General features: G+C 39.4%; 6 protein-coding genes across 6 annotated transcripts; 4 read left to right on the top strand and 2 right to left on the bottom strand.

The window, feature by feature from the left end:
- Positions 1-943: 943 nt before the first annotated feature.
- LOC107194061 (retinal rod rhodopsin-sensitive cGMP 3',5'-cyclic phosphodiesterase subunit delta) lies at positions 944-2233 on the top strand. Its single transcript, XM_015583626.1, has 4 exons — positions 944-1050; positions 1206-1268; positions 1352-1609; positions 1883-2233. The coding sequence occupies exons 1-4, from the start codon at positions 1010-1012 to the stop codon at positions 1962-1964; spliced, it is 444 nt and encodes a 147-aa protein (XP_015439112.1). The 5' UTR covers positions 944-1009; the 3' UTR covers positions 1965-2233.
- Positions 2234-3065: 832 nt separating this feature from the next.
- On the top strand, positions 3066-4391 carry LOC107194130 (homeobox protein ARX-like). Its single transcript, XM_015583695.1, has 3 exons — positions 3066-3285; positions 3747-3949; positions 4038-4391. Exons 1-3 carry the CDS (start codon positions 3072-3074, stop codon positions 4389-4391), a joined length of 771 nt encoding a protein of 256 aa, XP_015439181.1. The 5' UTR covers positions 3066-3071.
- Positions 4392-4811: 420 nt separating this feature from the next.
- On the bottom strand, positions 4812-8069 carry LOC107194038 (cullin-2). Its single transcript, XM_015583599.1, has 7 exons — positions 7886-8069; positions 7306-7804; positions 7055-7234; positions 6757-6975; positions 6516-6686; positions 5477-6421; positions 4812-5383 (listed from the first exon to the last, which is right to left on the bottom strand). The coding sequence occupies exons 1-7, from the start codon at positions 8002-8004 to the stop codon at positions 5252-5254; spliced, it is 2265 nt and encodes a 754-aa protein (XP_015439085.1). The 5' UTR covers positions 8005-8069; the 3' UTR covers positions 4812-5251.
- A 1767-nt stretch (positions 8070-9836) lies between these two features.
- Positions 9837-11380, top strand: LOC107194046 (proteasome subunit beta type-3). The gene is made up of 3 exons (XM_015583610.1): positions 9837-10036; positions 10597-11162; positions 11233-11380. The coding sequence occupies exons 1-3, from the start codon at positions 10034-10036 to the stop codon at positions 11279-11281; spliced, it is 618 nt and encodes a 205-aa protein (XP_015439096.1). The 5' UTR covers positions 9837-10033; the 3' UTR covers positions 11282-11380.
- A 175-nt stretch (positions 11381-11555) lies between these two features.
- Positions 11556-12582, top strand: LOC107194135. The gene is made up of 2 exons (XM_015583701.1): positions 11556-11677; positions 11929-12582. Exons 1-2 carry the CDS (start codon positions 11623-11625, stop codon positions 12573-12575), a joined length of 702 nt encoding a protein of 233 aa, XP_015439187.1. The 5' UTR covers positions 11556-11622; the 3' UTR covers positions 12576-12582.
- A 198-nt stretch (positions 12583-12780) lies between these two features.
- LOC107193971 (facilitated trehalose transporter Tret1-like) lies at positions 12781-21736 on the bottom strand. Its single transcript, XM_015583513.1, has 3 exons — positions 21098-21736; positions 14980-15293; positions 12781-14721 (listed from the first exon to the last, which is right to left on the bottom strand). The coding sequence occupies exons 1-3, from the start codon at positions 21115-21117 to the stop codon at positions 13430-13432; spliced, it is 1626 nt and encodes a 541-aa protein (XP_015438999.1). The 5' UTR covers positions 21118-21736; the 3' UTR covers positions 12781-13429.
- Positions 21737-22685: the final 949 nt, after the last annotated feature.

Here is a 22685-nt window from a genome sequence, read left to right as displayed (position 1 = left end):
GTACGACCTTGGTACACGGCGTACACGGCTAAGTCAATAAACTGGGTGACGCAACTCACTAGCGCGTTGGATCGACGGAGAGCACCGATACTCGGCACGCTCTACCGTACTCTCTCGCTCGCACACCTCCCTCCCATAGACCACCGAAATTCCTCGGCACCCGTCAACACCGACGGAGAGCACCGATACCGCGGCTCGCTCTACCGCTCTCGCTCGCACGCCGTGACGTCACCCGATTCCCGGAATCCCGCGGCCACGAGATGGCTCATTACGGTAAGGCATGCCCGCATGTTTCTTCGGCGGTGCGTTCATACGAGATCCCGCCACCGCCGAGTTCCGCCCGAGAAGGCTGCCGCGGGGGTTTTAGTGGGAGCGCGCCCCACCCCAGGACTTTGGGGCGTGCATAAGGCATTTCCTCCGCTAAAAAAAAAAAAATGCAATATACATATATCATAGAATTATTAGTAATAAAATAAAAATAAACCTCCGAGTTGTTCCATACCGATTTCACCGGGCTTGTGCAGGTTCGGGGTCAGATTTGTCGGACCTTGTGTTCGCGTACAAAAAACTAATTACTTTTAATATGCTAGTACGAACACGTATATCTATGTATTGTCCCATAAATTTAAACAAATAATATATTTTTTCATTTACAATGACAAATATATTCATTATATACGAAAACCTATTATTTTTCATTTTGCATTATTATTTTAAATAACCAAATATTTGGCAAATAAGTCATTTAGAAATAAGATTTTGGAATTTATTTGCATACATCCTTATTTTGTCTGTTATTTAGTGAATAAAAACATACTAAAATTGGCTTCATGTAGACTGAATTAACCCGCTGAAACGAAACATATCCGACTTTACCCGACAATACTCGAAGCGGTCCAGTTTTGTATATGCAAATGAGTCGTGTGAAGAATCGATAGTTCCTTAATCGATTGTACGCCTGTTTGCCCGCGTAATAAAAACAAGCAATTGACACATTTTGAAACTAATTATGCCTTCTCGGGGCGAGGATATATTAAAAGGTTTTCAAGTGTATCCTTTTCTATTTAATTAATATTTAATCTCTGAAACAAATTGTAACGAGGCATATGCTTCTATAGGTTACAAAAAGAGCAGAATAAATTTTATGCACTTTATAGTCTTAGTTTTCATTTAAATCATTTCCTTGACTACAATATATTCTATAGAAATTGGATGAATTTGCGAGACGCTGATAGTGGTAAAATATTATGGCAAGGTAACGAAGACTTGTGAGTATAACATAACCTATTTCTCTGTTTGGAAGTAATATTATAGTGGGCTGCATATGAATTAAAACATGATTGCTTTTAAGATCCATACCAGATATAGAACACGAAGCAAGAGTGCCCAAGAAGATCTTAAAATGCAGGGCAGTTTCACGCGAGATAAATTTCAGTTCGGCCGAACCCATGGAAAGATTTAGGTTAGAACAGAAAGTGTTGTTCAAAGGACGCTGCTTAGAGGAATGGTTCTTTGAGTTTGGATTCGTTATACCAAACAGTACGAATACATGGCAAAGTTTAATTCAAGCGGCCCCGGAAAGTCAAATGATGCCTGCCAATGTGTTAAAGTAATATTTCATGTTATTATCAAACTGTGAATGTCTATGCAAATTTATATTGTAGATTAGACAAACAGTAATTTCAATTTCTTTCACTAGCAGTTTTATTAGATAACAGAAAGTATTAAAACAAAGTCAAAACATTAAAGAAAACAGTCAGACATAATCAAAATCTTTATTTTATTCTGTCTTGCATAAAATTCACAGTTTAATCATTTGTCGTTACACACTACCTTTGATATCTGAAAATTTATAATTACTCTTGATCTTTTTTTTTACCAGTGGTAACGTGGTGATAGAGACGAAATTTTACGACGATGATTTACTGGTCTCAACAAGCAAAGTACGCCTTTTTTACATCTAAACATCTCCGTTCTATCTCACTGATGATACAATGTGGGTCCAACTAGCGTGTTTTCATACGCCCGATCAGGATGGAACGCGAAGAGTACGAAAATTCTAAACAGAGTTCATATTGAACAATTTCATTTTATGCACCTACTGTGATATGCACGTGCTAAATGTATTTTCTCACGAGGTTCTGACGAGAGTAAACGGCACTCGTTCGTTTCTTCAACGAACAAAGACTTACTACATATAACACTCGAGCTACCGAATGTGCACTAAGGCACAACGCGTTTTTATTTATTAAGTACGAATGGATTTAGCAAATTTTGTACATATTGTAATACACTACACTGATCAAATAAAGAAACATAAATAAAAATGCTGTCTTCTAAATAATAGCCCTTTTACCTGAGTCATAAATGAACTGCACATAGATAATATCTCAAAATCTAGCTACAACTATGCTTCAATATTTGTTTCGAATTAAATCAATGTTTTTTGAGCTTACTGAACCATTTACGTATCTATAAAAATTTTTAACAAGTAAACCAAAAATCTGTACCTTGAAATAACAAGGAAACGACGAGTATTCAGTTATTAAAATATACTTTCTTACTTTTGTTAAACTCGAGCTCAGTCTAGTATCAATTCATGACAACTTCACATCCCCGTGCCGGTCCAAGGTGAAGTAATTTACCGCAAAAGAAAAAATGTCACGCGTGACTTTTTTCCATTTTATAATACAACGATAAATAGACAAAGGAGAAAAGCTGGACATATATACCTTTTTGCCACTGTACACATCCGTGCTATTGATTCCTCGTGTACAAGCAATACATTTTTGAGGCTTCTCTACCCCTCTTGAGGGTGTTCACGTTGAATATACCCTATCCCCTACCCTGTCTGCATCGCGCACAGGTGTAAGAAAAAAAAAAGGAGGAAAAGAGAAAAGAAATAGCGGGAGTTGCGGAGCCACTGTGGTACCCACACGAACTTCCTCAACCTGGTAGTGATTCAATTACCATTAGCCTATCGGTCTGTCGTTCCGGTTTGGCCTATTCCGATATGTTTTAATTAATTTTCCGATCATCTCTTTGTCGAGTGTGTGTGTGCGTCTCACGTGATGGATTTGAAGGAGGAAGACGACAGTGGACACGAAACTGGCAGACAATTGTTCCTCGTCGGGGCGCCCCGTGATCCGTTGGTGTCCGCCGGAGCGATCGTGGCCTCGGCCGGGGCACCGGACGAGATCAACCCCGGTGGAGATCTACAGTCGACTGCACTGGCTGGTCTGATAGGCGCGCAATCTTCCTCGGTTTGCTTTCCGACAAAATTCAGTAAGTGCAGCCTGCCACCCCAGACCTGATTTAATTAACCGCCACTCTCCTCTACCTGTCGGCCCCGTACCAAGTTGGGGCAGTTCTCAATTAAATTATTGCTAAATGCATTAAGCGAATCGTCAGCCCTTGTTTTAAATAGAGTTAGCTGTAATCAGTTTAACCAGTTATGAACCATTTTACATCGTGTGAAATTCAATGCAATTAAATCTGACCGGTGATCTCCATGAACCGTCGCTACTTCCGGAATCTTCCAGAACTGTCTTTCTGCCCCTCTCTCTCTCTCTCTCTCTCTCTCTCTCTCTCTCTCTCTCTCTCTCTCTCTCTCTCTCTGCTTCTTCAAACTTGTACTGATTGAATTCCATGACGGTATCTTATGGTGGATATCATACAAACGTAGAGGTTGAGTTTACTCACTGCAGTATTGACAGGATGTCTTGCATTGGCCTTTTGCTCTGCAGCGTACGACTTCTCACCAAGTCCAGGCAGCGAGGACAGACAGTCGTCCGGCGTAGGTAAGAGGAAACAACGCAGATACCGCACCACATTCACGAACTTTCAGTTGGAGGAGCTGGAGAGAGCGTTTCAGAAGACCCATTATCCTGATGTGTTCTTTCGGGAAGAGCTTGCGCTGCGTATACAATTGACAGAAGCCAGAGTGCAAGTACGATTTTCCTGTGTTCCCTATCGACGTGCCGCAATATCGTCTCGGTGCGGGTTCATTGCCTTTCCAATGTTCACTGTTTCACTAGGTGTGGTTCCAAAACAGACGGGCGAAGTGGCGGAAACAAGAGAAACAGTGTAAAGTGACCACTCACTTGCCTTCCCATTTGCCACCATCCGACTGTCAAGAGGTACAACAGCAACACCAGCAGCAACAACAACAGCAACAACAACAATCGGATCACTTGCTACTGGAACCACCACTGGGAAGCCCACCGCCCATATATCTTGGCATGGAATGGGCTGGCTTTTCACCATACAGTAATGCTGCCACTGCGTCACCACTTGTGGTCAACAGTATGAACAAGGCACTGGAATCGGAGACAGATGACAATCCTCTGCTGGACCCTGAGTTGTTACAACTGAAAACTCCACGTTCCTAATGTTACCAATCCAGGCCTATACAGTAGTGTAGCCCGCCAATAATATTCCATTTTGTCGTATAACATAACATCAGACATTATTCGAATGTCTAATGCAACGATTCTTCCCAATCTCACTTGAACTATGTACTACTGGGTGAAGCAATAACTATAATTGTCACTGTGACGCCTTTGAAATTGAAGGAGTTGGAGGAAAATCTATCGAAAAGAAGGCAAAGATTACTAAGAAATGGTAACAATTAACTGCCTCACCCTGTATATCGTGCAATATTTTATTACCAGCATCGACTGGAACCGTAATTTAAGAACAAGGGACCAGAGAGTTTATCATCGAAGGAAAAATTAAAACGAAAAATACTTTGAATATTGTTATGTAGATTTTGTAAGAATATAGATATAAATTTATTCTTCACGCGGGTTCAATGAATCCCAGAATAAGCGATGATAATTGTATATTTACAAGAACAAATCATAATTAAATTTCCATCCGTGGGCAACCGATAGAAGGCGATCGTCCCAACGTAAAATAGTAACGTTAGCTTTATTTCGGTGTGCATATATTACAAATCATTGAATCAACTAAGTTATTTAATCGGTCGATTTTTAGGAGCAAGTAAGCAATTCAGGATGCTTCCTGTGATCCTTCGATTAAAAGAGATTCTTTTCAGAGAGTATCATCGACAAGTTCTCTCGTTCTTTTTTTTTTTCTCTCTCCAAATAATCTTTTAAGAAACCCCTATACGGTGGATACGTGTTTTTCATTCGGTTGTTAGCAAAAGTTTAATATAGTGTTGCGAACGATCAATCGGAGCATCCCAAACGAAATAAATTAATGATCAGTGACAGATGGTACATTGAAATTATGCGATGTACGAATACTCATCTGCATTATTCGGTGTACGCTCGATATACTGCTTATCTATGAGGGTTTCGATACATTTTTTGATCATGGCAATCGAGGGAGCAAATGTTATCTTAGGTTGGCTTAGTACCTGGAACAAAAGTATAACCGTCAACGGTGTAGTCGATATATCGTTCCGATTTTCACTGACACATAAGAAGCATGTCGAAATAAAATATTTTACCTCTTGTATCAGTTGATTGTGTCTCAGAACCTTACGACACTTCATGATACGGACTATAGCTGCGTGCAGGTACAATTTTCTGTCTTCGTCGACGCTGCGATGCGTGGCCTCTGTTTCGTGATTCTCACGCGGCACGTCCCGATGCATCGCGCCCGTTATACGGAATTTCGTTCTCTTATTGGAATAATCGAAATTGAGCGTCAGGACGGTATCCTCCTCCAGTTCTCCATCCGTCGATTTCATTAAAATTTTACTATCTACCAAACTAGCCGCGTGCTTGACCAGCTGATCGTGCGACAAATGCAACGACGCCGCAGCCTCCCGGCACTGTATCGCGTCACAGTGCTCGAACAGAAGTAACAACGCCATTTGGTACGTTTGCGCGATCACCAGATAAGGCTTCTTCAAGTAATTGAACTTCAGCTCGCCCTGGCAAAGATGATGCAACCAGGTAAGCTTCCGGCCGCTGAATTGTGCATGGTAGAACGTTTCAAACGCCTGTATAGACTTTTCCAACTGTTGAGGGATGTGAAACGGTCCTGGGGACGGCGGCAGAGCCAAAGGCCACGCACCCGCTTGTAACACGTATACTAGAAAACCTATGCCTAATTGGTTCTCCCTCTCGCCTTCCCGTAAACTAGCGGCGAACTTTGCGTTCAAGTCCGCTGACACCGACATGTCGGTGAACATTCTGTGAAGCTTGTTCGTGAACTCGTATCCGCAAGCTTGTTTCAGACGGTCGATCATCGATTCCTCCGCGTCCATCGACTGTGACTGTTGATGGATCAATCGCTTCGCCAGCATACGAGCGTAAAACTTTTGAAAGACATCCTTGTCGTCGACATATTTGAACACGGTGATGCAGCGTCCCAGTTTATCCTCGACTTCCACTTCCGACGCGGCCTTGGCTGATTTTCTCAACAAGGAGTCGCAGTATTTAGCCAGCTAAATTGAAAACGTTTCGGATGACCAACATTTGCATCAATCGGAACAGAAATTACTTGTCGGTACCGATCAATGGCCATGAAAAGTTACATACTAATTCAGGTGCTCTCGCTGGTTGCCGTGGAGCTGATCTATGATTCACTACCGCCGAACAAGCCTTATCGAGTGCAGCCACGAACGTTAAGTCAGCTTTGAACACGTCCTTAATCAACTCGGAATATTTTTGATGCACATCCAACATGCTTTCGACAAATTGCGTGTGTACCTTGAATTATGAAATATTGTACATGTGTTACGAATTGCTAATACGTAAGTATAGTCACTCTTTCGCTTACATTCTCTCCTTGTAAATTTCCAATGGCTTTCAATCCTTGCTGAGTAATATGGTCAGTAAGTTTTTGTACAAGAGGAGCCAAGCCGGCAGGCAATGGCCTTAACAACGGATATAAGAGGGACAGATCCCTTCTACGTTCGTTCTCTATCATAGTTTCTGCTTCCGTGTGAAGCCAGGTTACGTACGTTGCTATCATCTTCTCTTCACAGCACTGTCTTACCTGCAAATCATTACTGTCGAACAACCAACTACTTTAAATTAATTGGCTACACGTGTAACACGCTAGAAAAAGAGCATACTTTAGGCACAGAACTCGCATGAAGGAACTTATGAGCGCGAAGTTCCTCCTGGATAAGTTGAGACGTAACTTTTTCCATGTAATGCGTTATGTCGGACTGTTGTCGTAGCATGAATGCTTCTTTCATATAAAAGTGTCCGCTAGCTTCAAGGAAGGGTGTCTCGAATATCGTTTGGTACATCTAAAAATAACGACTTGTGCAGTTTTATGACGAAACGTACAGTTCACAGTGCACAGAGTATAAATAATTACATTCAGTTGTCCCACCAACTTGTACTCTTCGACTCGAACAAAACTATGTATAACACCCCAAATAACTTCTGTACTTGCCACCTGAGCTTTACCCACTCTGTCTGCGTGAATACATTCTAACAGTTGAGATGCTAATTGTTTCTTTAATGGCGTGATCATTCTCTTCTTCCAGATATCTAAACCTAGCTCCCCTATCTCCATCTGTTCTTGGTAATCAGCAGTCATGGTGGAAGAAGTGCCATAGATAAGCTCTGCTTCCGAAAACTTTTGTTTCTTAATGTGCTGCTGGTTTAAGTATAAATACAATCGGTGCAAGTAGTTGATGCCCTGCGAATATTCACACCAAGCACGATGGTATGCCTGCAGCAGACCAGATTCACCCTGGGCACAGACTGTAGTTAACAACTGGAAGACATGTTTTTCTAAAAACTTCTTGGTTTCGTCGTACAATTCATTTGCAAGTGGTTCTGGATAAGCCACGCACAGAGAATAGACATCGCTAAAATGAAATACAAATCACTCGCTGAAGGTTAAAGTTTATCCGTTGTTTTTTGGCTAGCCAGTCAAATTCACTAAATACCTGAATCTGTCATTCCATGTTGCACGTGGAACATTTGACAAAGTTATTATACACTTTACAGTTTCTTGCAACACATTCCATGTTTGCTTAAAATTAACTCGTTTTGGTTTCAGTGACATCCTTTAGCACAATCAAGGGATCTCACCAAGCAATTAAGTATATAAATCCTATGATACAAATACCAAACCCGTAAACCTGAAAACCATGAATACCAATGAGAACACAAACCTAAAATTCTTTATATAACAACAAAGAAATGTAACAAGCTACAAAGTAGTTCATTGCAGTTAGGTTAAAAGTGGAAGAGATTGAAGAACGTCAAAAGTCGAGCACCTAAAACGTATTCCACAAATACACTTCGAACTATAGACAAAGAGCGTGACTTTACAAAGCTTGATCCAACAGTTTTCTACATCGGTGGTTTAAAAATAAACGTAAAAGTGAAATACATCACGGGCGCATTTGGATTTCACGGTCATCCCGAGTCTCACACGACACCATTCCTTTGATTACGCGGAAAAATATAATAACTTCCAATAATGTTCTACTGCGAGTAAATGAAACTGATTAGCGCTCAAAATAGCGCTGTGTACGCGTCTCAATCGAACGATACAATTTCTTCGGGAATCGTCATTGAACGTGAAAGAGAAACGACCATTTTTTTTATGTTAAGATCGCGATTTATTATCTATCGAAGATCAGACATTTAAATATCAGGCATCGATCCATCCATGAAACGAACGATGGATCAGCACGCTTTCACGCGTGTTACGAGCTACAGCTGACTGGGTACCATCATCCAGATGGTCGTGATCGTGGAACCACTAACCAAAAACTGGCGGAAAGTGTGGTCCGTCTGTCTCAGGGGCACAATCGCCGATCGGTTCCAGTCTCGGTTAAGACGAATCCCTCCGGCACGCTTATCTTCGATATTCCGTTCAAATCATTCTCTGTCGCAAAATACATGACATTTACAATGACTCGTCTTGATCGAACACATTTTCTCTCTTTATCTCTCTCGTTCACTCTTGTCTCTCGGTTCGTTTTCTCACTCTCAGTAACCGTGTCTCTCCCACGAAGGACGATGCACTCATGAAAGACGAACACACGTTTTTCGCTCTCTACAATGATTGAGGAATCGTACGCGGCACACCGAACTGCCTCCAATTTCTCAATAACATCGCAGAGCCATGTTTTATCCCCTTTGCTCTTGACTTTCTACGTTTCTGGAGGGGATGATAGTGTGGATTAATTATTGTCTGTTCACGTTACAGATAGCCACCGTCATAACAACAATGAAGATTCGTTGTATCACGTGACAGATCTCCTATTGGTCCATTTTGCGGCAGTCACGGCCTGCTATTTGTGATAAGTATACGCCTGAATATAAAGGTTCCCTCGATCATTTTTAGAAATAAAACCTTACTAAATCTCTGTAATTTCAAATGACAAAACATTTCGCTAGAATTGTCTTTTTCTCAATTAGTAGAAGAGTGATCGAGTAAAATTTGTGAAAGATCAATTTTTACATGGTACTGTTCAGTGAATACTCTGACGTCGTCACGTCCCTGAAGAAGTCACGTGGTTACGTTGAGATGGGGTCTGTCTTTAACATGAATGGAGAATAAAGATCCTGCTCTATATAGAAAGTATTCTATGTTCATCTTACGTGAATTTAAAATGAGACGAATTCAATGTATTTCATTTAATTGTGTCGTTCCTTTCTAGTATAATAAACTCCAACATTCGACTGCAAGTCATTAAAGCACTACCAAATTTAAAAATTGGTATTCTTGCTATTGGATTACTTTCTAGTAATAACATGTAATAGAAGATAATTGATAAAAATTCATTTTGATTTTCCCGCCGATTGTATTGCATCTATAATGATCCGGACTAGTATTTAAATTAGAAAGAAACATGTATAAATCCTACAATAAAATATGCTGTTTGTAATTTTTTTAATAATAAGTAACTGGAACGCAAAAATTGAAATTTTATTGCAGTCGGGAACTTACGCTAACTCTTTGATAACAAATTTGATCTTCTATGCACTTTGTATTCCATGGATCAGGAATCGCATTCGAAGGAGCATTTGAAATAGTGTTGGAGTTTAATCACTGACAAGTTTCATAAAAACTCCTGAAAATGGTAATTATTCATACACCACATAACAGAACTTTTGTTTATTTCTCTGTTATCAAGAAAACTTTAATTACTATCATATCTAAATAAGCTTCAAACAATTTAAAAAAAAAAGAAGGTTATGTTGCTGTCAAATATACCGATGACAATGCACGTTTTGTTAGTTAACCGAAAATAAATGTAATTATTTTATAAGTTGAATGATTTTCCTAATATAGATTCCTATTTTAAATTAAATTGTTAATTACCTGAATAATATACGTCTATGTATTTCAAGCAAAAATTTGTTTCATCTGATAGGTTTCTGGCCTGATTCACTATCAAATAAAAATCTCATCATTAGATAGCAGATTTTGTGCACCTTAAGTAGTCATTCCATAACATTATTAATGTCTCATTGATTCTTATTCCTGCCATTGAGTCTAACAATCTATAGATCCTATTTTATTGAAGTTTTTATTATACTAAGTTTGACATAATTCTGTATATTCTAAACACATAAAATCTATGGTCTAGCAATGACATAAATTTATAGAGCAATGTAAAATTATACCTTTCTTTTTCAGAGTATTTTAGCTTACAATGGAGGTGCTATCATAGCTATGAAAGGCAAGAACTGTGTAGCAATAGCTGCTGATCGTAGATTTGGTGTACAGGCTCAAACAATAACATGTGACTTTCAAAAGATCTTTGAAATGGGACCACATCTGTATCTCAGTCTTCCCGGTCTTGCTACTGATACTCTAACAGTAATGGAAAGGCTAAGATTTCGATTAAATCTTTATGAACTAAAGGAGAACAGAAAGATTCATCCTAAGACATTTGCATCGATGGTCTCTAATCTGTTGTACGAAAAACGATTTGGACCTTATTTCGTGGAACCTATTGTTGCTGGATTGGATCCAGTTACGTTCGAGCCATTTATTTGTAACATGGATATGATAGGATGTTTAAGTTTACCAGGAGATTTCGTGGTGGGAGGAACATGTAGAGAACAGCTTTATGGAATGTGTGAATCACTTTATGAACCAAATTTGGAACCAGACGATCTTTTTGAGACTATCAGTCAAGCTTTAGTAAATGCATGTGATAGAGATGCAATATCTGGTTGGGGAGCTATTGTTCACATAATGTAAGTTATTGCATTTCCTTCCCTTTTTGTTGCTCTTATTGTGAAACTAAGATGCGATTATTACTTACAGAGAGAAAGATAAAGTTACGACAAGGACTGTCAAAACACGAATGGATTAAGTTAACAACACAGACTTACATTATGTATGGGTTTATAACTTGGAAACACTTACTAAAGAAATGTATACTCTGTTTAAATAAATTAATAATTTTCAGTAACTGAGTTATAAAGTGATAATTGATCCCTATTAATTAACGTCTCATAAAAAATGAAAAAGTAAATAAGGTTTACTACAATGCTATGTTGGTAGCAATTACCATGTATTAGCTGTATTCACTATTGTTATTTGTTAGGTTATGGTTATCCATTTATGTAGCCGTGTCTTCTGCTCGATTCGTGATGGTTTGAAATATTGTTGCCCAATGTTAAGTACAAATACGTATAGCATATAGTTATAATAATGGCTCTGAATAGATTGTGCGCAGTATTTCAGCAAGCAACAATTAGCAGACAATGTGAGTACGACATTGAACTTTTAAATAATTTTATGGTGAAACCATAACCTAAGTCCTCCTTTTATAATTTTGCTATGTAAAACCGCTTAAGGTTTTAGAATAACAAATAATATTAACACTTGTTACGAATTAAAAATCTAGTTAGAAATAATTCCCCGTGAGCAAATAAGCTTCTGAGTGAAATAATGTTAACATGTTCTTATGAAACAAAGTAGTTGAGCAGTTATCAAATGTAACTTAAACTGTTTCAGGTAATGTTATAGCAAGATGTTATTCATCGTACTTTTCAAGAGAGCAAAGTAATACTTTGCCTACCTATTTACCCAAAGATGCAATACCTGTAATAAACCCAAAGTTAAACATCAAATTTGTTTCAAGAACACTCAATCTAGACTTTGGAAATCTGGACAATACTACTAATAAAAACATAATTGAAATACCATTTAAGAATATACCATCATTGGAAGATCCTTTGGTTCGACGTCCGGTTAAGCATGATCTGCCATTGGTGGATAAGTCTATAGATCTCCCTTCAGTAGAAAATGTTTTTGAGAAGCTGGCTATCCGTCTAATAGTTATTAGACGACAGAAAATGAAGAAACACAAGAGGAAGAAGTTTCGCAAGAGAATGAAGTTTGTATTTGCAAAATTAAGACAAAAGCGTAATTTAAAGAAAGAAAGGCTCTTTCAGGCACAGTTAATTGAAAAAATTGAAGCAGCAAAAGCATTTAATGCAAAAGAATATGTTGCGGAGAAATTAAAATTTCTGAATGCAGAACGGATACCAAAAACATATAGGGGTGAAATACTGCCGCCGGAAATGATCAAGAAATTTTTAGAAGCAGAGAGACAGAAAAAGGAAAGAAAGAAAAACAAATTTCGTTTAACACTCGATTGATTGTATGTACCGGATAAATGCATCTTCATTGTTCAATAAATTTTGTAATTATTTTAATTTCCTTCGTTATTCAAATTAAAATTTGTGTATACTTAGAAACAAATAAACTAACTTATGAATTTCTTTTAATGACATTCTAACGTCCAGTCTAATAAGTAGTTACAGGCATTAATATCATGCATGGAAAATGTACCAAAATCAACTATTCAATAAATGTATTACAAACTTTAATTCAAATTTATAAAACAGTTTGCGTTGCAGAAACTCGTGTAACAATGTCAAGCCACGGTTTTGCAAACATTACTTCTATGGTTCTTTATTAATTACGTCTTGTCTTTCGATCACGTATGTACAAACGTTTATAATACTATGATACAATTAAATAGCACCTTATGTTTCGTTGTCCCGGTATCGATTAATTAAGGCACAATTCTCCCAGCGTGTATTTCTCGAGGAATCTTAGTATGTTCATTTAAAAATAGATACTTTCGTACGGCTTGTAATATTTCACCTTTATAAAAATATACCGCGTTTCTTCTGCGAGAGACAAGCACGATTTAAATTATAGTCTTTAGTCAATAAATACATACAACAGTAAATTAAAATTATCCTATCTAAAAACAAATATAAGAAAAAGAGTATCGATAGCGAAGTCGTAATACCATGGAATTGACTCTAATCGATGCTTCAAGTTTCTGACCAGCTCTATTGTCTTGCTACAAGACGATTTTTCGTATTAAACGTCTCTGTTAAAAGTACATAAAAATCCATTTCAACGCTTCAACGTAAAACGATGGTAAGTCAACAAGTTTTCGTCTCTGCCAATCAATTTGCATCGACATGGAAAACTTCCTTTAGGGTAGTACCTGACCTTTCTTCACTTTTAACACCTTTGGTTTATGAATGGCAATACTACCAGTTGTTAAGTTGGCATTCCTACCCGAGAAATAGTCCTCTATCTCCTGGAGCGATTTACCTTTAGTCTCGGGTAACCACAAGTAGAAGTATATTGTACCGAATAACGATATACACCCGTAGAGAATAAAAGTACCATGCCGAGTAAGTGCACTGGCCAAGAAGGGATACGTTTTGACTACAGTAAATATAAAGGAGTGTGCCGCCATTGTGGTCAGACCACCGATAATACCGCGTACTTGTGCTGGATACACTTCTCCTATCATAACCCAAGGTATAACGAGAAAACCAAGAGTGCATGTTATAGTGTACGAAAATATACAGAAAATAGGGAACCAAGTGGCGACCAGAGGAATATTGTTCACGGTCCAGTAATTCTTCAACCACAAGTATCCACCCAATCCTATCATAGACAGTCCACACCCTACGGACGAGACCATCGTCAGAGGTCTTCGTCCACACTTTCTGCATAATATACAAGCTACGATGGTCGACGATAATCTTACTACACCGAGAATCACTGCGGCTAAGTACTTGTTCATCGATGACCCGGAGTCATTGAAGATTTCGACAGCATAGAAGGTGATCACGTTCGTGCCCGACCACTGGTAAATCAAAAAGTACAGGACCAATAACGCGAACGGTTTCAGAGCGTTAGGCTTCAGAAGGGCGTTCACTATTTCACGGAAACCGGTCAGACGTTTGATATTGTTTTTGTTCGAGAAATTAATCAACGTCTCCATTTCCTGATTGATGTTGCACGTGCTGCCGCGAAACTGTTGCAACGCTTCTCGTGCCTTTTCCGGTCGGCTACGAGATATGAGATAAGACGGCGTTTCAGGGAAGAAGAACATCAGCAGCAAGGCTGCCAATGGAATGATCCCACTGATTGCCGCGCAAACGTTCCAACTGACTACGCTCCCTAGAATGTACTCGATCAGGACACCGGTGCTGACTCCGATACTCGCGAAGGCGGTCAACATTCCCCTGAGGTGCGGTTGAGTGACTTCCCCGGTATAGACGCGTGCTGGAGCACCCACCATGCCTGAACCCAGACCCACGAAGAACCTCCCAGCGTATATCATCCGGATGTCGGTTGCAAATGCAATCAAGATCCAGCCAAGTAATGCCGGGATCTCTGTGATGATCAGAGACCTCTTTCTCCCAAGGACGTCCATCATGTACCCAGACATTAGACAGCCGATAGGTGTACCGATAGAGGACATACTAGCTGTAAAAGTCATTCATCGCATGTAACCCTTTGCACTTTGAGAATTTTTGTTTGATACTATCGACCACTACCCACATAGCACAACTTAATGACGCCTTGACGACGGCTTAAAGGTGCCTTAGACCTAAAATAACCGTAAATTGGGCGTCTTCAAGGTGTCATGTGCTATCTGGGCAGGGAACTCCTGCAATGGAACTTCCAGATTCACTGGAGCAGTTTACTAAATAAAGCGTAGCAATGGATTGTATTAATTATTACCTATCCATGATTCCTCAGAGGATCCTTCGACAATGGGAATGGTACTATTCGGTTCCTGAAGCTGTGGCAGAGCAATGGCAGAGAAACCAAAGGCCATGCCTGTGTTGATAGTTCCAAGCTGGGCCACCACTGCTGCCAGAACTTGCTTAACGACACTCCCTTTGATATCCCTATCACCCTCTAGATCATTATGCACGTTATTCGGTTTCAGCCCAGACTTTTCATCCTCCAATTCGGCCGGTTGTTGAATTTTCGGAAGTATCGCCGAGTCCACCAGGGATGACTTGTCTGAGCTTTGAACGTCGCCATTTTTTCTGTAAGAAACAGTTTCAACCAGTGAGCTGGATGCTTTTTAAAATACTTTAAGTAGTCTTCCTAACGTAACCATGTAACAGGAAAGATAACAGAAGATTCTGTTCTGCTTAGATCATAGGAATCTGGAGCAGACACGTGTAACAGAAATTTTCTGTAGACATTGTACCACGAAACATGTAAACAGTGTTTTACACTCGTTACTCTATCTATCAGCTGGATGATAATTATTTTTACGCAACTAAGATAAAGACCCCATACACGCTTGGTCTAGTACGTTAATGTGTTTACTTTTCCAGTCTTTCGATGACATAGAAAATTTGTCCTGAAGAACAAGTTTATCAACAGTGCTCTCTCCTCTTACATCAGCACACAAGTGTGCTGTCAAGTATAAGGAACTGCGGGAATATACAGGCTTAGAAATTTGGCTCTGATCTGACTCTACTAAAATAAAGTTCGACCTAGATCCTTAGTACCTCCGTATCAAATCGATTTATGAATTACAGACTCCTTTTGATTATCGTTCCGAACTCGGTTCTACGCCAGGACAATAATCTTGTCGGGAGAAATGCTTCAGACCCTCGTAAATTCGTTTCTTGACAGGTTTCACGCCCCTCCCCCCCTAATGGTAGGGATAACGCTTGGACAATAATCGTGTAGAACAAGCCAGACAATATTCGAATGGAGTCTGTATTCTTGCAATCATCATCAGACATCCATGAGTAAATTATTTTTTTTTATTTTTTATGACAAAGATGCAGGAAATTTCACAAAACTGGCAAAGACCGTCGACAAATTCTAAAAAACGTATAATTACATTCATTGGCTCGTGTTCCGTTCATTATATAAGTAATTGTAAAACAGGCATTATTGCCGTTTTACCAACGAGGGGAAACAAAAAAAAAAACGTTCAAGGTGATTTTAAATTACTCTTATTCGGACGATTAACCGTGTAAAATTTCCGGCATACGTGAACGACTATAAAAGACTCGAGTTTGTCGACACAATTATGGCTTGAGCAATTTTATTACTAGACTGCGGATGTTTGTCAAATACACTAAAAGACAAAATTTTCATTAGATGTACCAAGTTTTCTATTTCATTCTGGAGACAGACTTATGCATTTCTTTCAGGCTGTACAGTAAATCTTCGATGAGTGTTCGAAGGCTTTATCTATAAAAAACACTGAAGGTGACCTTGAAAACTTTGGAAAAAAGTGTTGACAAAGAATTGTGTACAATCATCTTAAAGCTATCCTTAAATCGTGTTATATTAGCCGACAAAATTTTCTATAGATAATTTCGATCGAATGAATTGGAAATGCGATAAGACATATAATGGAATTCGGTGTTTGTATACATGTAAATGAATTTTTTAGCACTATCAATGGGCGAGCTTCCGGCCATGATTCACGCTTCTGTTTCCGCGTATCTTACTTCCTTTTTGACTTTCAGCCTGTTTAATCGGGGAAGACGAATAAACTCGTCGTTTGGGGTAAAGTGACCCTTTTTAATCATTTCTTTGAAAATAGGACTTTTAATTTACTATAAATTCGATGTTATACTGTATTATGTGAAATTGCACTATACATTACGTATGTTACTATATTATACAATTTAATTTAGTATACATTCAATGATGGTAGTTCTAGTGTTTGAAAACGAAACGTGGATAAAAATAAAAAAGAAAAAATATTACACGGGTGAATGTTCAACCGTCGACGCGGTAAATGGTATGCTGATAATCCGATGATGCAACGGACGCTAAAATGTTATATACACCGCGATTATTAATGTCGCAGGTGAGATTCGCTTTCGTTGAAAGCAGATTTGCGCTCGTCAGGTGAAGCATAATCGAATGTAAACAGTCGCGGCCCCGCTCGAGGCACAGACTTACATGTGAATATATATTTGTTAATTAATATTCTTGCTCGAAGGCGAGAGGGTGACGAGAAAACGAACGGTAACGAACCGATACGACTGGGGGAACACGGTAACGAACCGATACGACTGGGGCAATACTGTAACGAACCGATACGACTGGGGGAACGGAAGTCGATCGTGTGGACGGAGAAGACGTTGGACTGACGTTTTTTTACGAGTGGAGATCGTTTTTTTTCCCTATTCGGGAAGGTTATGCCGAGCAGTGGTTCTCAAACATCAGCGTGACGTGTACGTCGCAAGGCCGTGAATGCTTAATTGTGTCTATTTAATAGATCAATGAGCCTGTATTTAGTGAAACAGGTTGTTAATTACTTAGTCAACGGATGATAAGAAAATTGTAAGGAAAAATTGGAAACATAATGACCTGAAAAAAGAGTAAATTACTGATCCTTATTTACCCGCTCACTACATTTTATATCTATTTCGTATCTTGTATAAAATTGTTGTATCCAACATTTTTGTAACAAAATATATTACCGTAAGAATATTTTAACAAATAAAACAAAACGAATCACGCGTCCCACAAAAAATGACCTTTCGTTGTGGGCTGAAACAAAAAATATTAAAAAAAAATGTTTCAAATTGTTTTAAAATGACTATTGTTTCTTGATTATACGAGACAAAAAATATTTTTATAAGATACCACGAAGACGCAGTGAGCGAGTGAACTGATTTCGATTTATGTTCAGGTGTATAAACAATTTTCATAATTGCATACAAAATGAAAATGTGGCTCCCACGTGAGTTTTTTCGCACGCAATTTATAATCGCGGATAAATTGCGCAAACATTCGAAAGATCGATGAACAAAAAACGAAGTTTTATTCGATTACCGCGTTCAAGAAACAGTCTATGAAAGTACGAATTTGAAATTTAAATAATCGCTCGCAGTAGAGTGACGACGTAACGAGTTGCATCGTTATCGCGAACAGCTCTATTTATAAGCGCGGAAAAATTCCTCCCTATCTTATTATACGAAAATTCTGTCGTATATTTACAAGTCTCAATTTTCTTCTCCTATAAACGCATGTAAATGATTTTACCACTATCTGTCGATACGACGCAGTTGAACAGCCTCGATTCCGTGTCGCCGTGGTTCACCTCGAAAACCGAAATAAACTGAACGCGCTGAAAGGGTAATAAAAATGTTCCCCAGTTTTCTGACTTGACGTCCCCCGTTGACGGTTTTGTCACGTTGTGTGTTTTCCGTTCGAAATCCAACGAAAACATCGTGCATACGTGTAAATTACGTTGCGTCCTGCGATGTGAATTCCATCGAGATCGGTGACTATACTCGAAACGTGACATTTAATATGAATACGAATATTTAAAGCTAGCATTGTTTTAATGTTGGTATTTAATGCCGACGTTACAAGTTTGTAAACTTTAACCTCTTGTGTATAGATTTCATTTGAAGAAAATCATTTCGAATACCTAGAATATATAGATATATCAATGATTTCAAATTTCTCTTTCTTTTCGCGTACCCAGCCAAGAAATCCACGAGTTTTTGGCACGATTCGAGCGTATTATTTTCGTCCGCGAAAGGGTTCCAGTGTACACACAGGTAAGGTATATACAAGCGGTTCGCTCAAAGTACAATTATTGTCCCTGGTTGTATTAATAGTTCAATTACGTCACCTGTGTTTGACAACGGGAAACAACCCCCCACCCTCCCGCCTACGTTCGTGAATCCGGAACTGTTATATCTTTACGTCAGGTGTTACACGGGATCGAATTAGAAGGAATGCATTGGCGAACTGCGACATCGAGTGGTAACAATTCGTTTGGTAAATAAATACATGGTTCCTTTGCTTGTCGACGTTCCTATTCGACAAAATTGCCTCGTTAAGGGGGTACAGAACTACAGTAAATCCTCGATGAGTGTTCGTAGCCTCCTCTGCACTCAACATTAAATATTTTATAAACTAATGATCATATGCGGCTGAAACAAATATTATTGGCTTTAGAATTCCAAGCTCTATCACTGTGCTAAAACTTATTAAAAAGTCAGTGTTACACCTGGGGACCTTTCCTTGTCAGTGCAGAGGAGCATTCGAAAACTCATCAAGGATTTACTATATATATATATATTCCGCTAAAAAAAAAGAAAGAAAACATACGCGAACCAGATAGAACGCAATCAATTCCCTCGTATAATTCTTATTACGCCTTATCATTGCTGCATAAAGCCCTAATTTAACGGATATTCCCGATCTATAATACAACTAATAATTCTCGACGAACAGCAAATTTACGAAGGTTTTTCTTTTCTAAAACAGAAGAAATATGCGCACTATCGAGTAATTTCACATTTTCAAATCGATAAAAAAACACGAACGCGTATATCTTGGGTTATCATATAAATTGTGACAATTACTTTTTCCAAACAGTAATCAAAAAACGGTGTCAATTAAAACACATTGAAAAAATGACCGTGAGAATACATTCCACTTTAAAATCTAGTCGATAAATGTATCATCGATCCTTTTCGATAAAACTAATTCGTTACTTCATCTGACCTCGAAAACAAAAAAATGTCAGCAATTTTATAGTAACTCGATATTCACATTCGTCGAGAGAAAAAAAAAGTGAATTCTGCATCGTTGCAATTAATGTACATATCTCGATACGAACGGATGACGCAATTACGGGGTGAACGAACGACGTAACTGTAAAAAGACGGAAAAACACGGTGACGGTGTGTTCCCGGGGCTTGCAACTCACCCGAGTAAACACTGTCATGGCCGCCGAAATGGTTAAACGGCGATCGTGTAATATGGGGTGACGCGACTAGCGACACGAGTAACGTAGACGAAACGTTTACCAGGAATATCAATTCAACCGTCGTTAATTTCATCCACCATGGCCACTGTCGACATACTAATCATTAATTCGCTTTGTCGATCGTAAAATATAGGTAATACGTTAAACTCGATTGACTGTCAAAACGACATCTGTCATGTTCGGTTTCTATCTTATCTTCGTTGTTTGATCGGAATGGTTATTTATGTACCAGCTCGCGAAACTGCGAGAATCGTCGTCCAGGTTCTGGGAAACTCGTGCCTGTGATTATTTTCATTAAGTCCGTGAAAAAGAAATCGAAGAAAAGGATATTTGATTCGGTATACTTTTCAATTTATTGTGGCTGGGTGTGACGTAACAAGCGCGTTAAATTCAAAGGTAGATTCAGTAAGTATACGGCGAAGTATAGTAAACGAAAGTTCACGTAAACAGCTTCGACCTTGTTTATCAGTTTTAACGAATTCCACTTTATACAAGCTTTGTGTTCCGCGTGTCCCACGTGACAGGTGTTCGAAGTGACCACCTTTACGTCGTACTTACTAAGTCCTTACTAATCACTTTGGCGAAGTATTTCCGAAACGGATCCGTTAAGTAAACAAACCAATTATCGGAGTACAAGGTCTGCTAAAACTCCGGGGACAAGGTCATTTTCCAATCCACACCGAAAGTTTCACGTATTATCTAAAATTATAACGGTTTCCCGTGGGACTATGAATATCCTAAGCCTGTATACACAAAGCAAATACGATCTGTCGAAAACTCCTCGGAGAGCTTAAACTTTCATCTGTAACAAGCAGGAAAAAAGCTGCTAATTGAATCACACGGAAAAAAAATCACGTAGACAACCGTTGTTTCGTTATCGTTCGATAGTGCGAATGAGTAACGGTTCCACGGGACAAAAGAGACCAATACGCGTGACTCGATACAATTTCTCCCGTTAAGTCGAGAAACTCTCGACGCACGGCCACGCGCGACCGTAGCATGATGCGCGCATGGGGGAACCCGGAAAAATAAACAGGAGCACACTGTGTATAACAGGAGGACACGTGTCGTACTTACTCCGCCATGGTGTTCGTCATATTGATCTCCCGTAGTGTTTTCCAGCGACGTTTTCCCGACGATAAGCAAGGTATATGTACAGATTTAATGTGTGTGTATATATATATACCACAGTCTGGCGATTATCACAAAACGTATCGTAAAAAAGAGATCACTGCGCGCGTACGTCTCCCACACGGTTCATCGTCTTCGACCGCGGACGGCGACTACCAACACGGATGATCTTTGTTTTCTCGTTGTCCTTGTCTCTCCGCTCCTTTCGCCCTGTTTCTGGCCGCCGCGACACTCACGCACACGCCCTCCCCGCGAGACTACGCAATTACGCGCTACTTTCCACAAAGTTTTCCCTCGGAAAATCCTCGAACCGCGGATCGTGCGTCCCGTAAAGTCCAACGGACGTCTTCTTCCATGGACAAATGTGTCTCAGCCTGTCTTCCGCGCACCGATCGTTCTATCGACGCGACTTGTATGACTCTCAGCGGTGGAACTAAACGATCGTAGTTACCGACTTGCGATGATCGACAAATATATATATGTAATATCGTGGGACAAACACACACACACACACACACAATACACACACGTTGCGACTAGGGAAATGACACTTGTTTACTACACACCGCTGACTTGTGGTGACGACGTGCGCGCACCGAGCGAATGGACCCGTGTGACACGCGCCGACGCTTATATATAAGTGGGAAGGGGCGCGCGCGAATTTCGTATGTCCGCGCATGCGCCCTCGTCGGGCGAGCACGCCCGCGAAATATCTCGGGTTCGTAACCGGCGTGACGATGGATGGTCGGTACTCGTTTTGACATTGAAGCGTAAGTAAAAGGTTTCGCGGTGACGATTGTTGGTTGTTGTTGGTTTCCTTCTTTTTTTGATAATGTGTTCTTGGAACGACAACGGGGCCTGTTGGCTGCTCTTTTCACGTGTAAATAACGATGCTGATTCGGGCGATTTTTACGTGGAGAAATATGACAAAGCATTGTTCATTATAATCAAGCGTTCTTTAGTATTAAGTGATATTTAATTTTACTTACAATAAATTTCAATTTTCGAAGATTTATACATTTTATTGTATGTTGCATTACAAAAATTTGGTGCCCCCTTCCCTCCCACCGCTTTTCAATCAAGGGGGCCCTCGAAGGTTTAATAACCCTGGGCCATAAGAAATCTTAATTTGGGCCAGGTAAAGGGGATAAATTTCTGCATGTTAAATTATAATTTAACAATAATAACAATATTTTGTGACTAAGTATGTATATTGAATAATATTTTAAACGTTATTTCACCGATGTACGCGTTTGACTTGGCGATTGTTAATTAAACAATTTCTTATTATGACATTCCTCCGTCGATGTCACGCGTATAGATAAAAGCGCAGCTGTTTGCTCGACGATTTAATAAAACAACGATCCAGGCTACCGTCGAGGGGAATAAAAAGAAAACGAAGAAAAAAAGAAACGAATCGAGATTAATTACGAGAGGCGTGCATCGTGTCCTCCGACTTTTCAAATCGAAAATATAGGTTGCCCGCCCTGTAATCTACATCTGAATCGATAAGAACAATCACGAGGATTTGATC

This window comes from Dufourea novaeangliae, unplaced genomic scaffold (genome assembly GCF_001272555.1).
Source record: "Dufourea novaeangliae isolate 0120121106 unplaced genomic scaffold, ASM127255v1 scaffold21, whole genome shotgun sequence".
In the NCBI taxonomy this organism is placed as follows: Eukaryota; Metazoa; Arthropoda; class Insecta; order Hymenoptera; family Halictidae; genus Dufourea; species Dufourea novaeangliae.
Note: the sequence above shows the minus strand (reverse complement) of the source record. Positions and strands in the feature narration are given on the sequence as shown.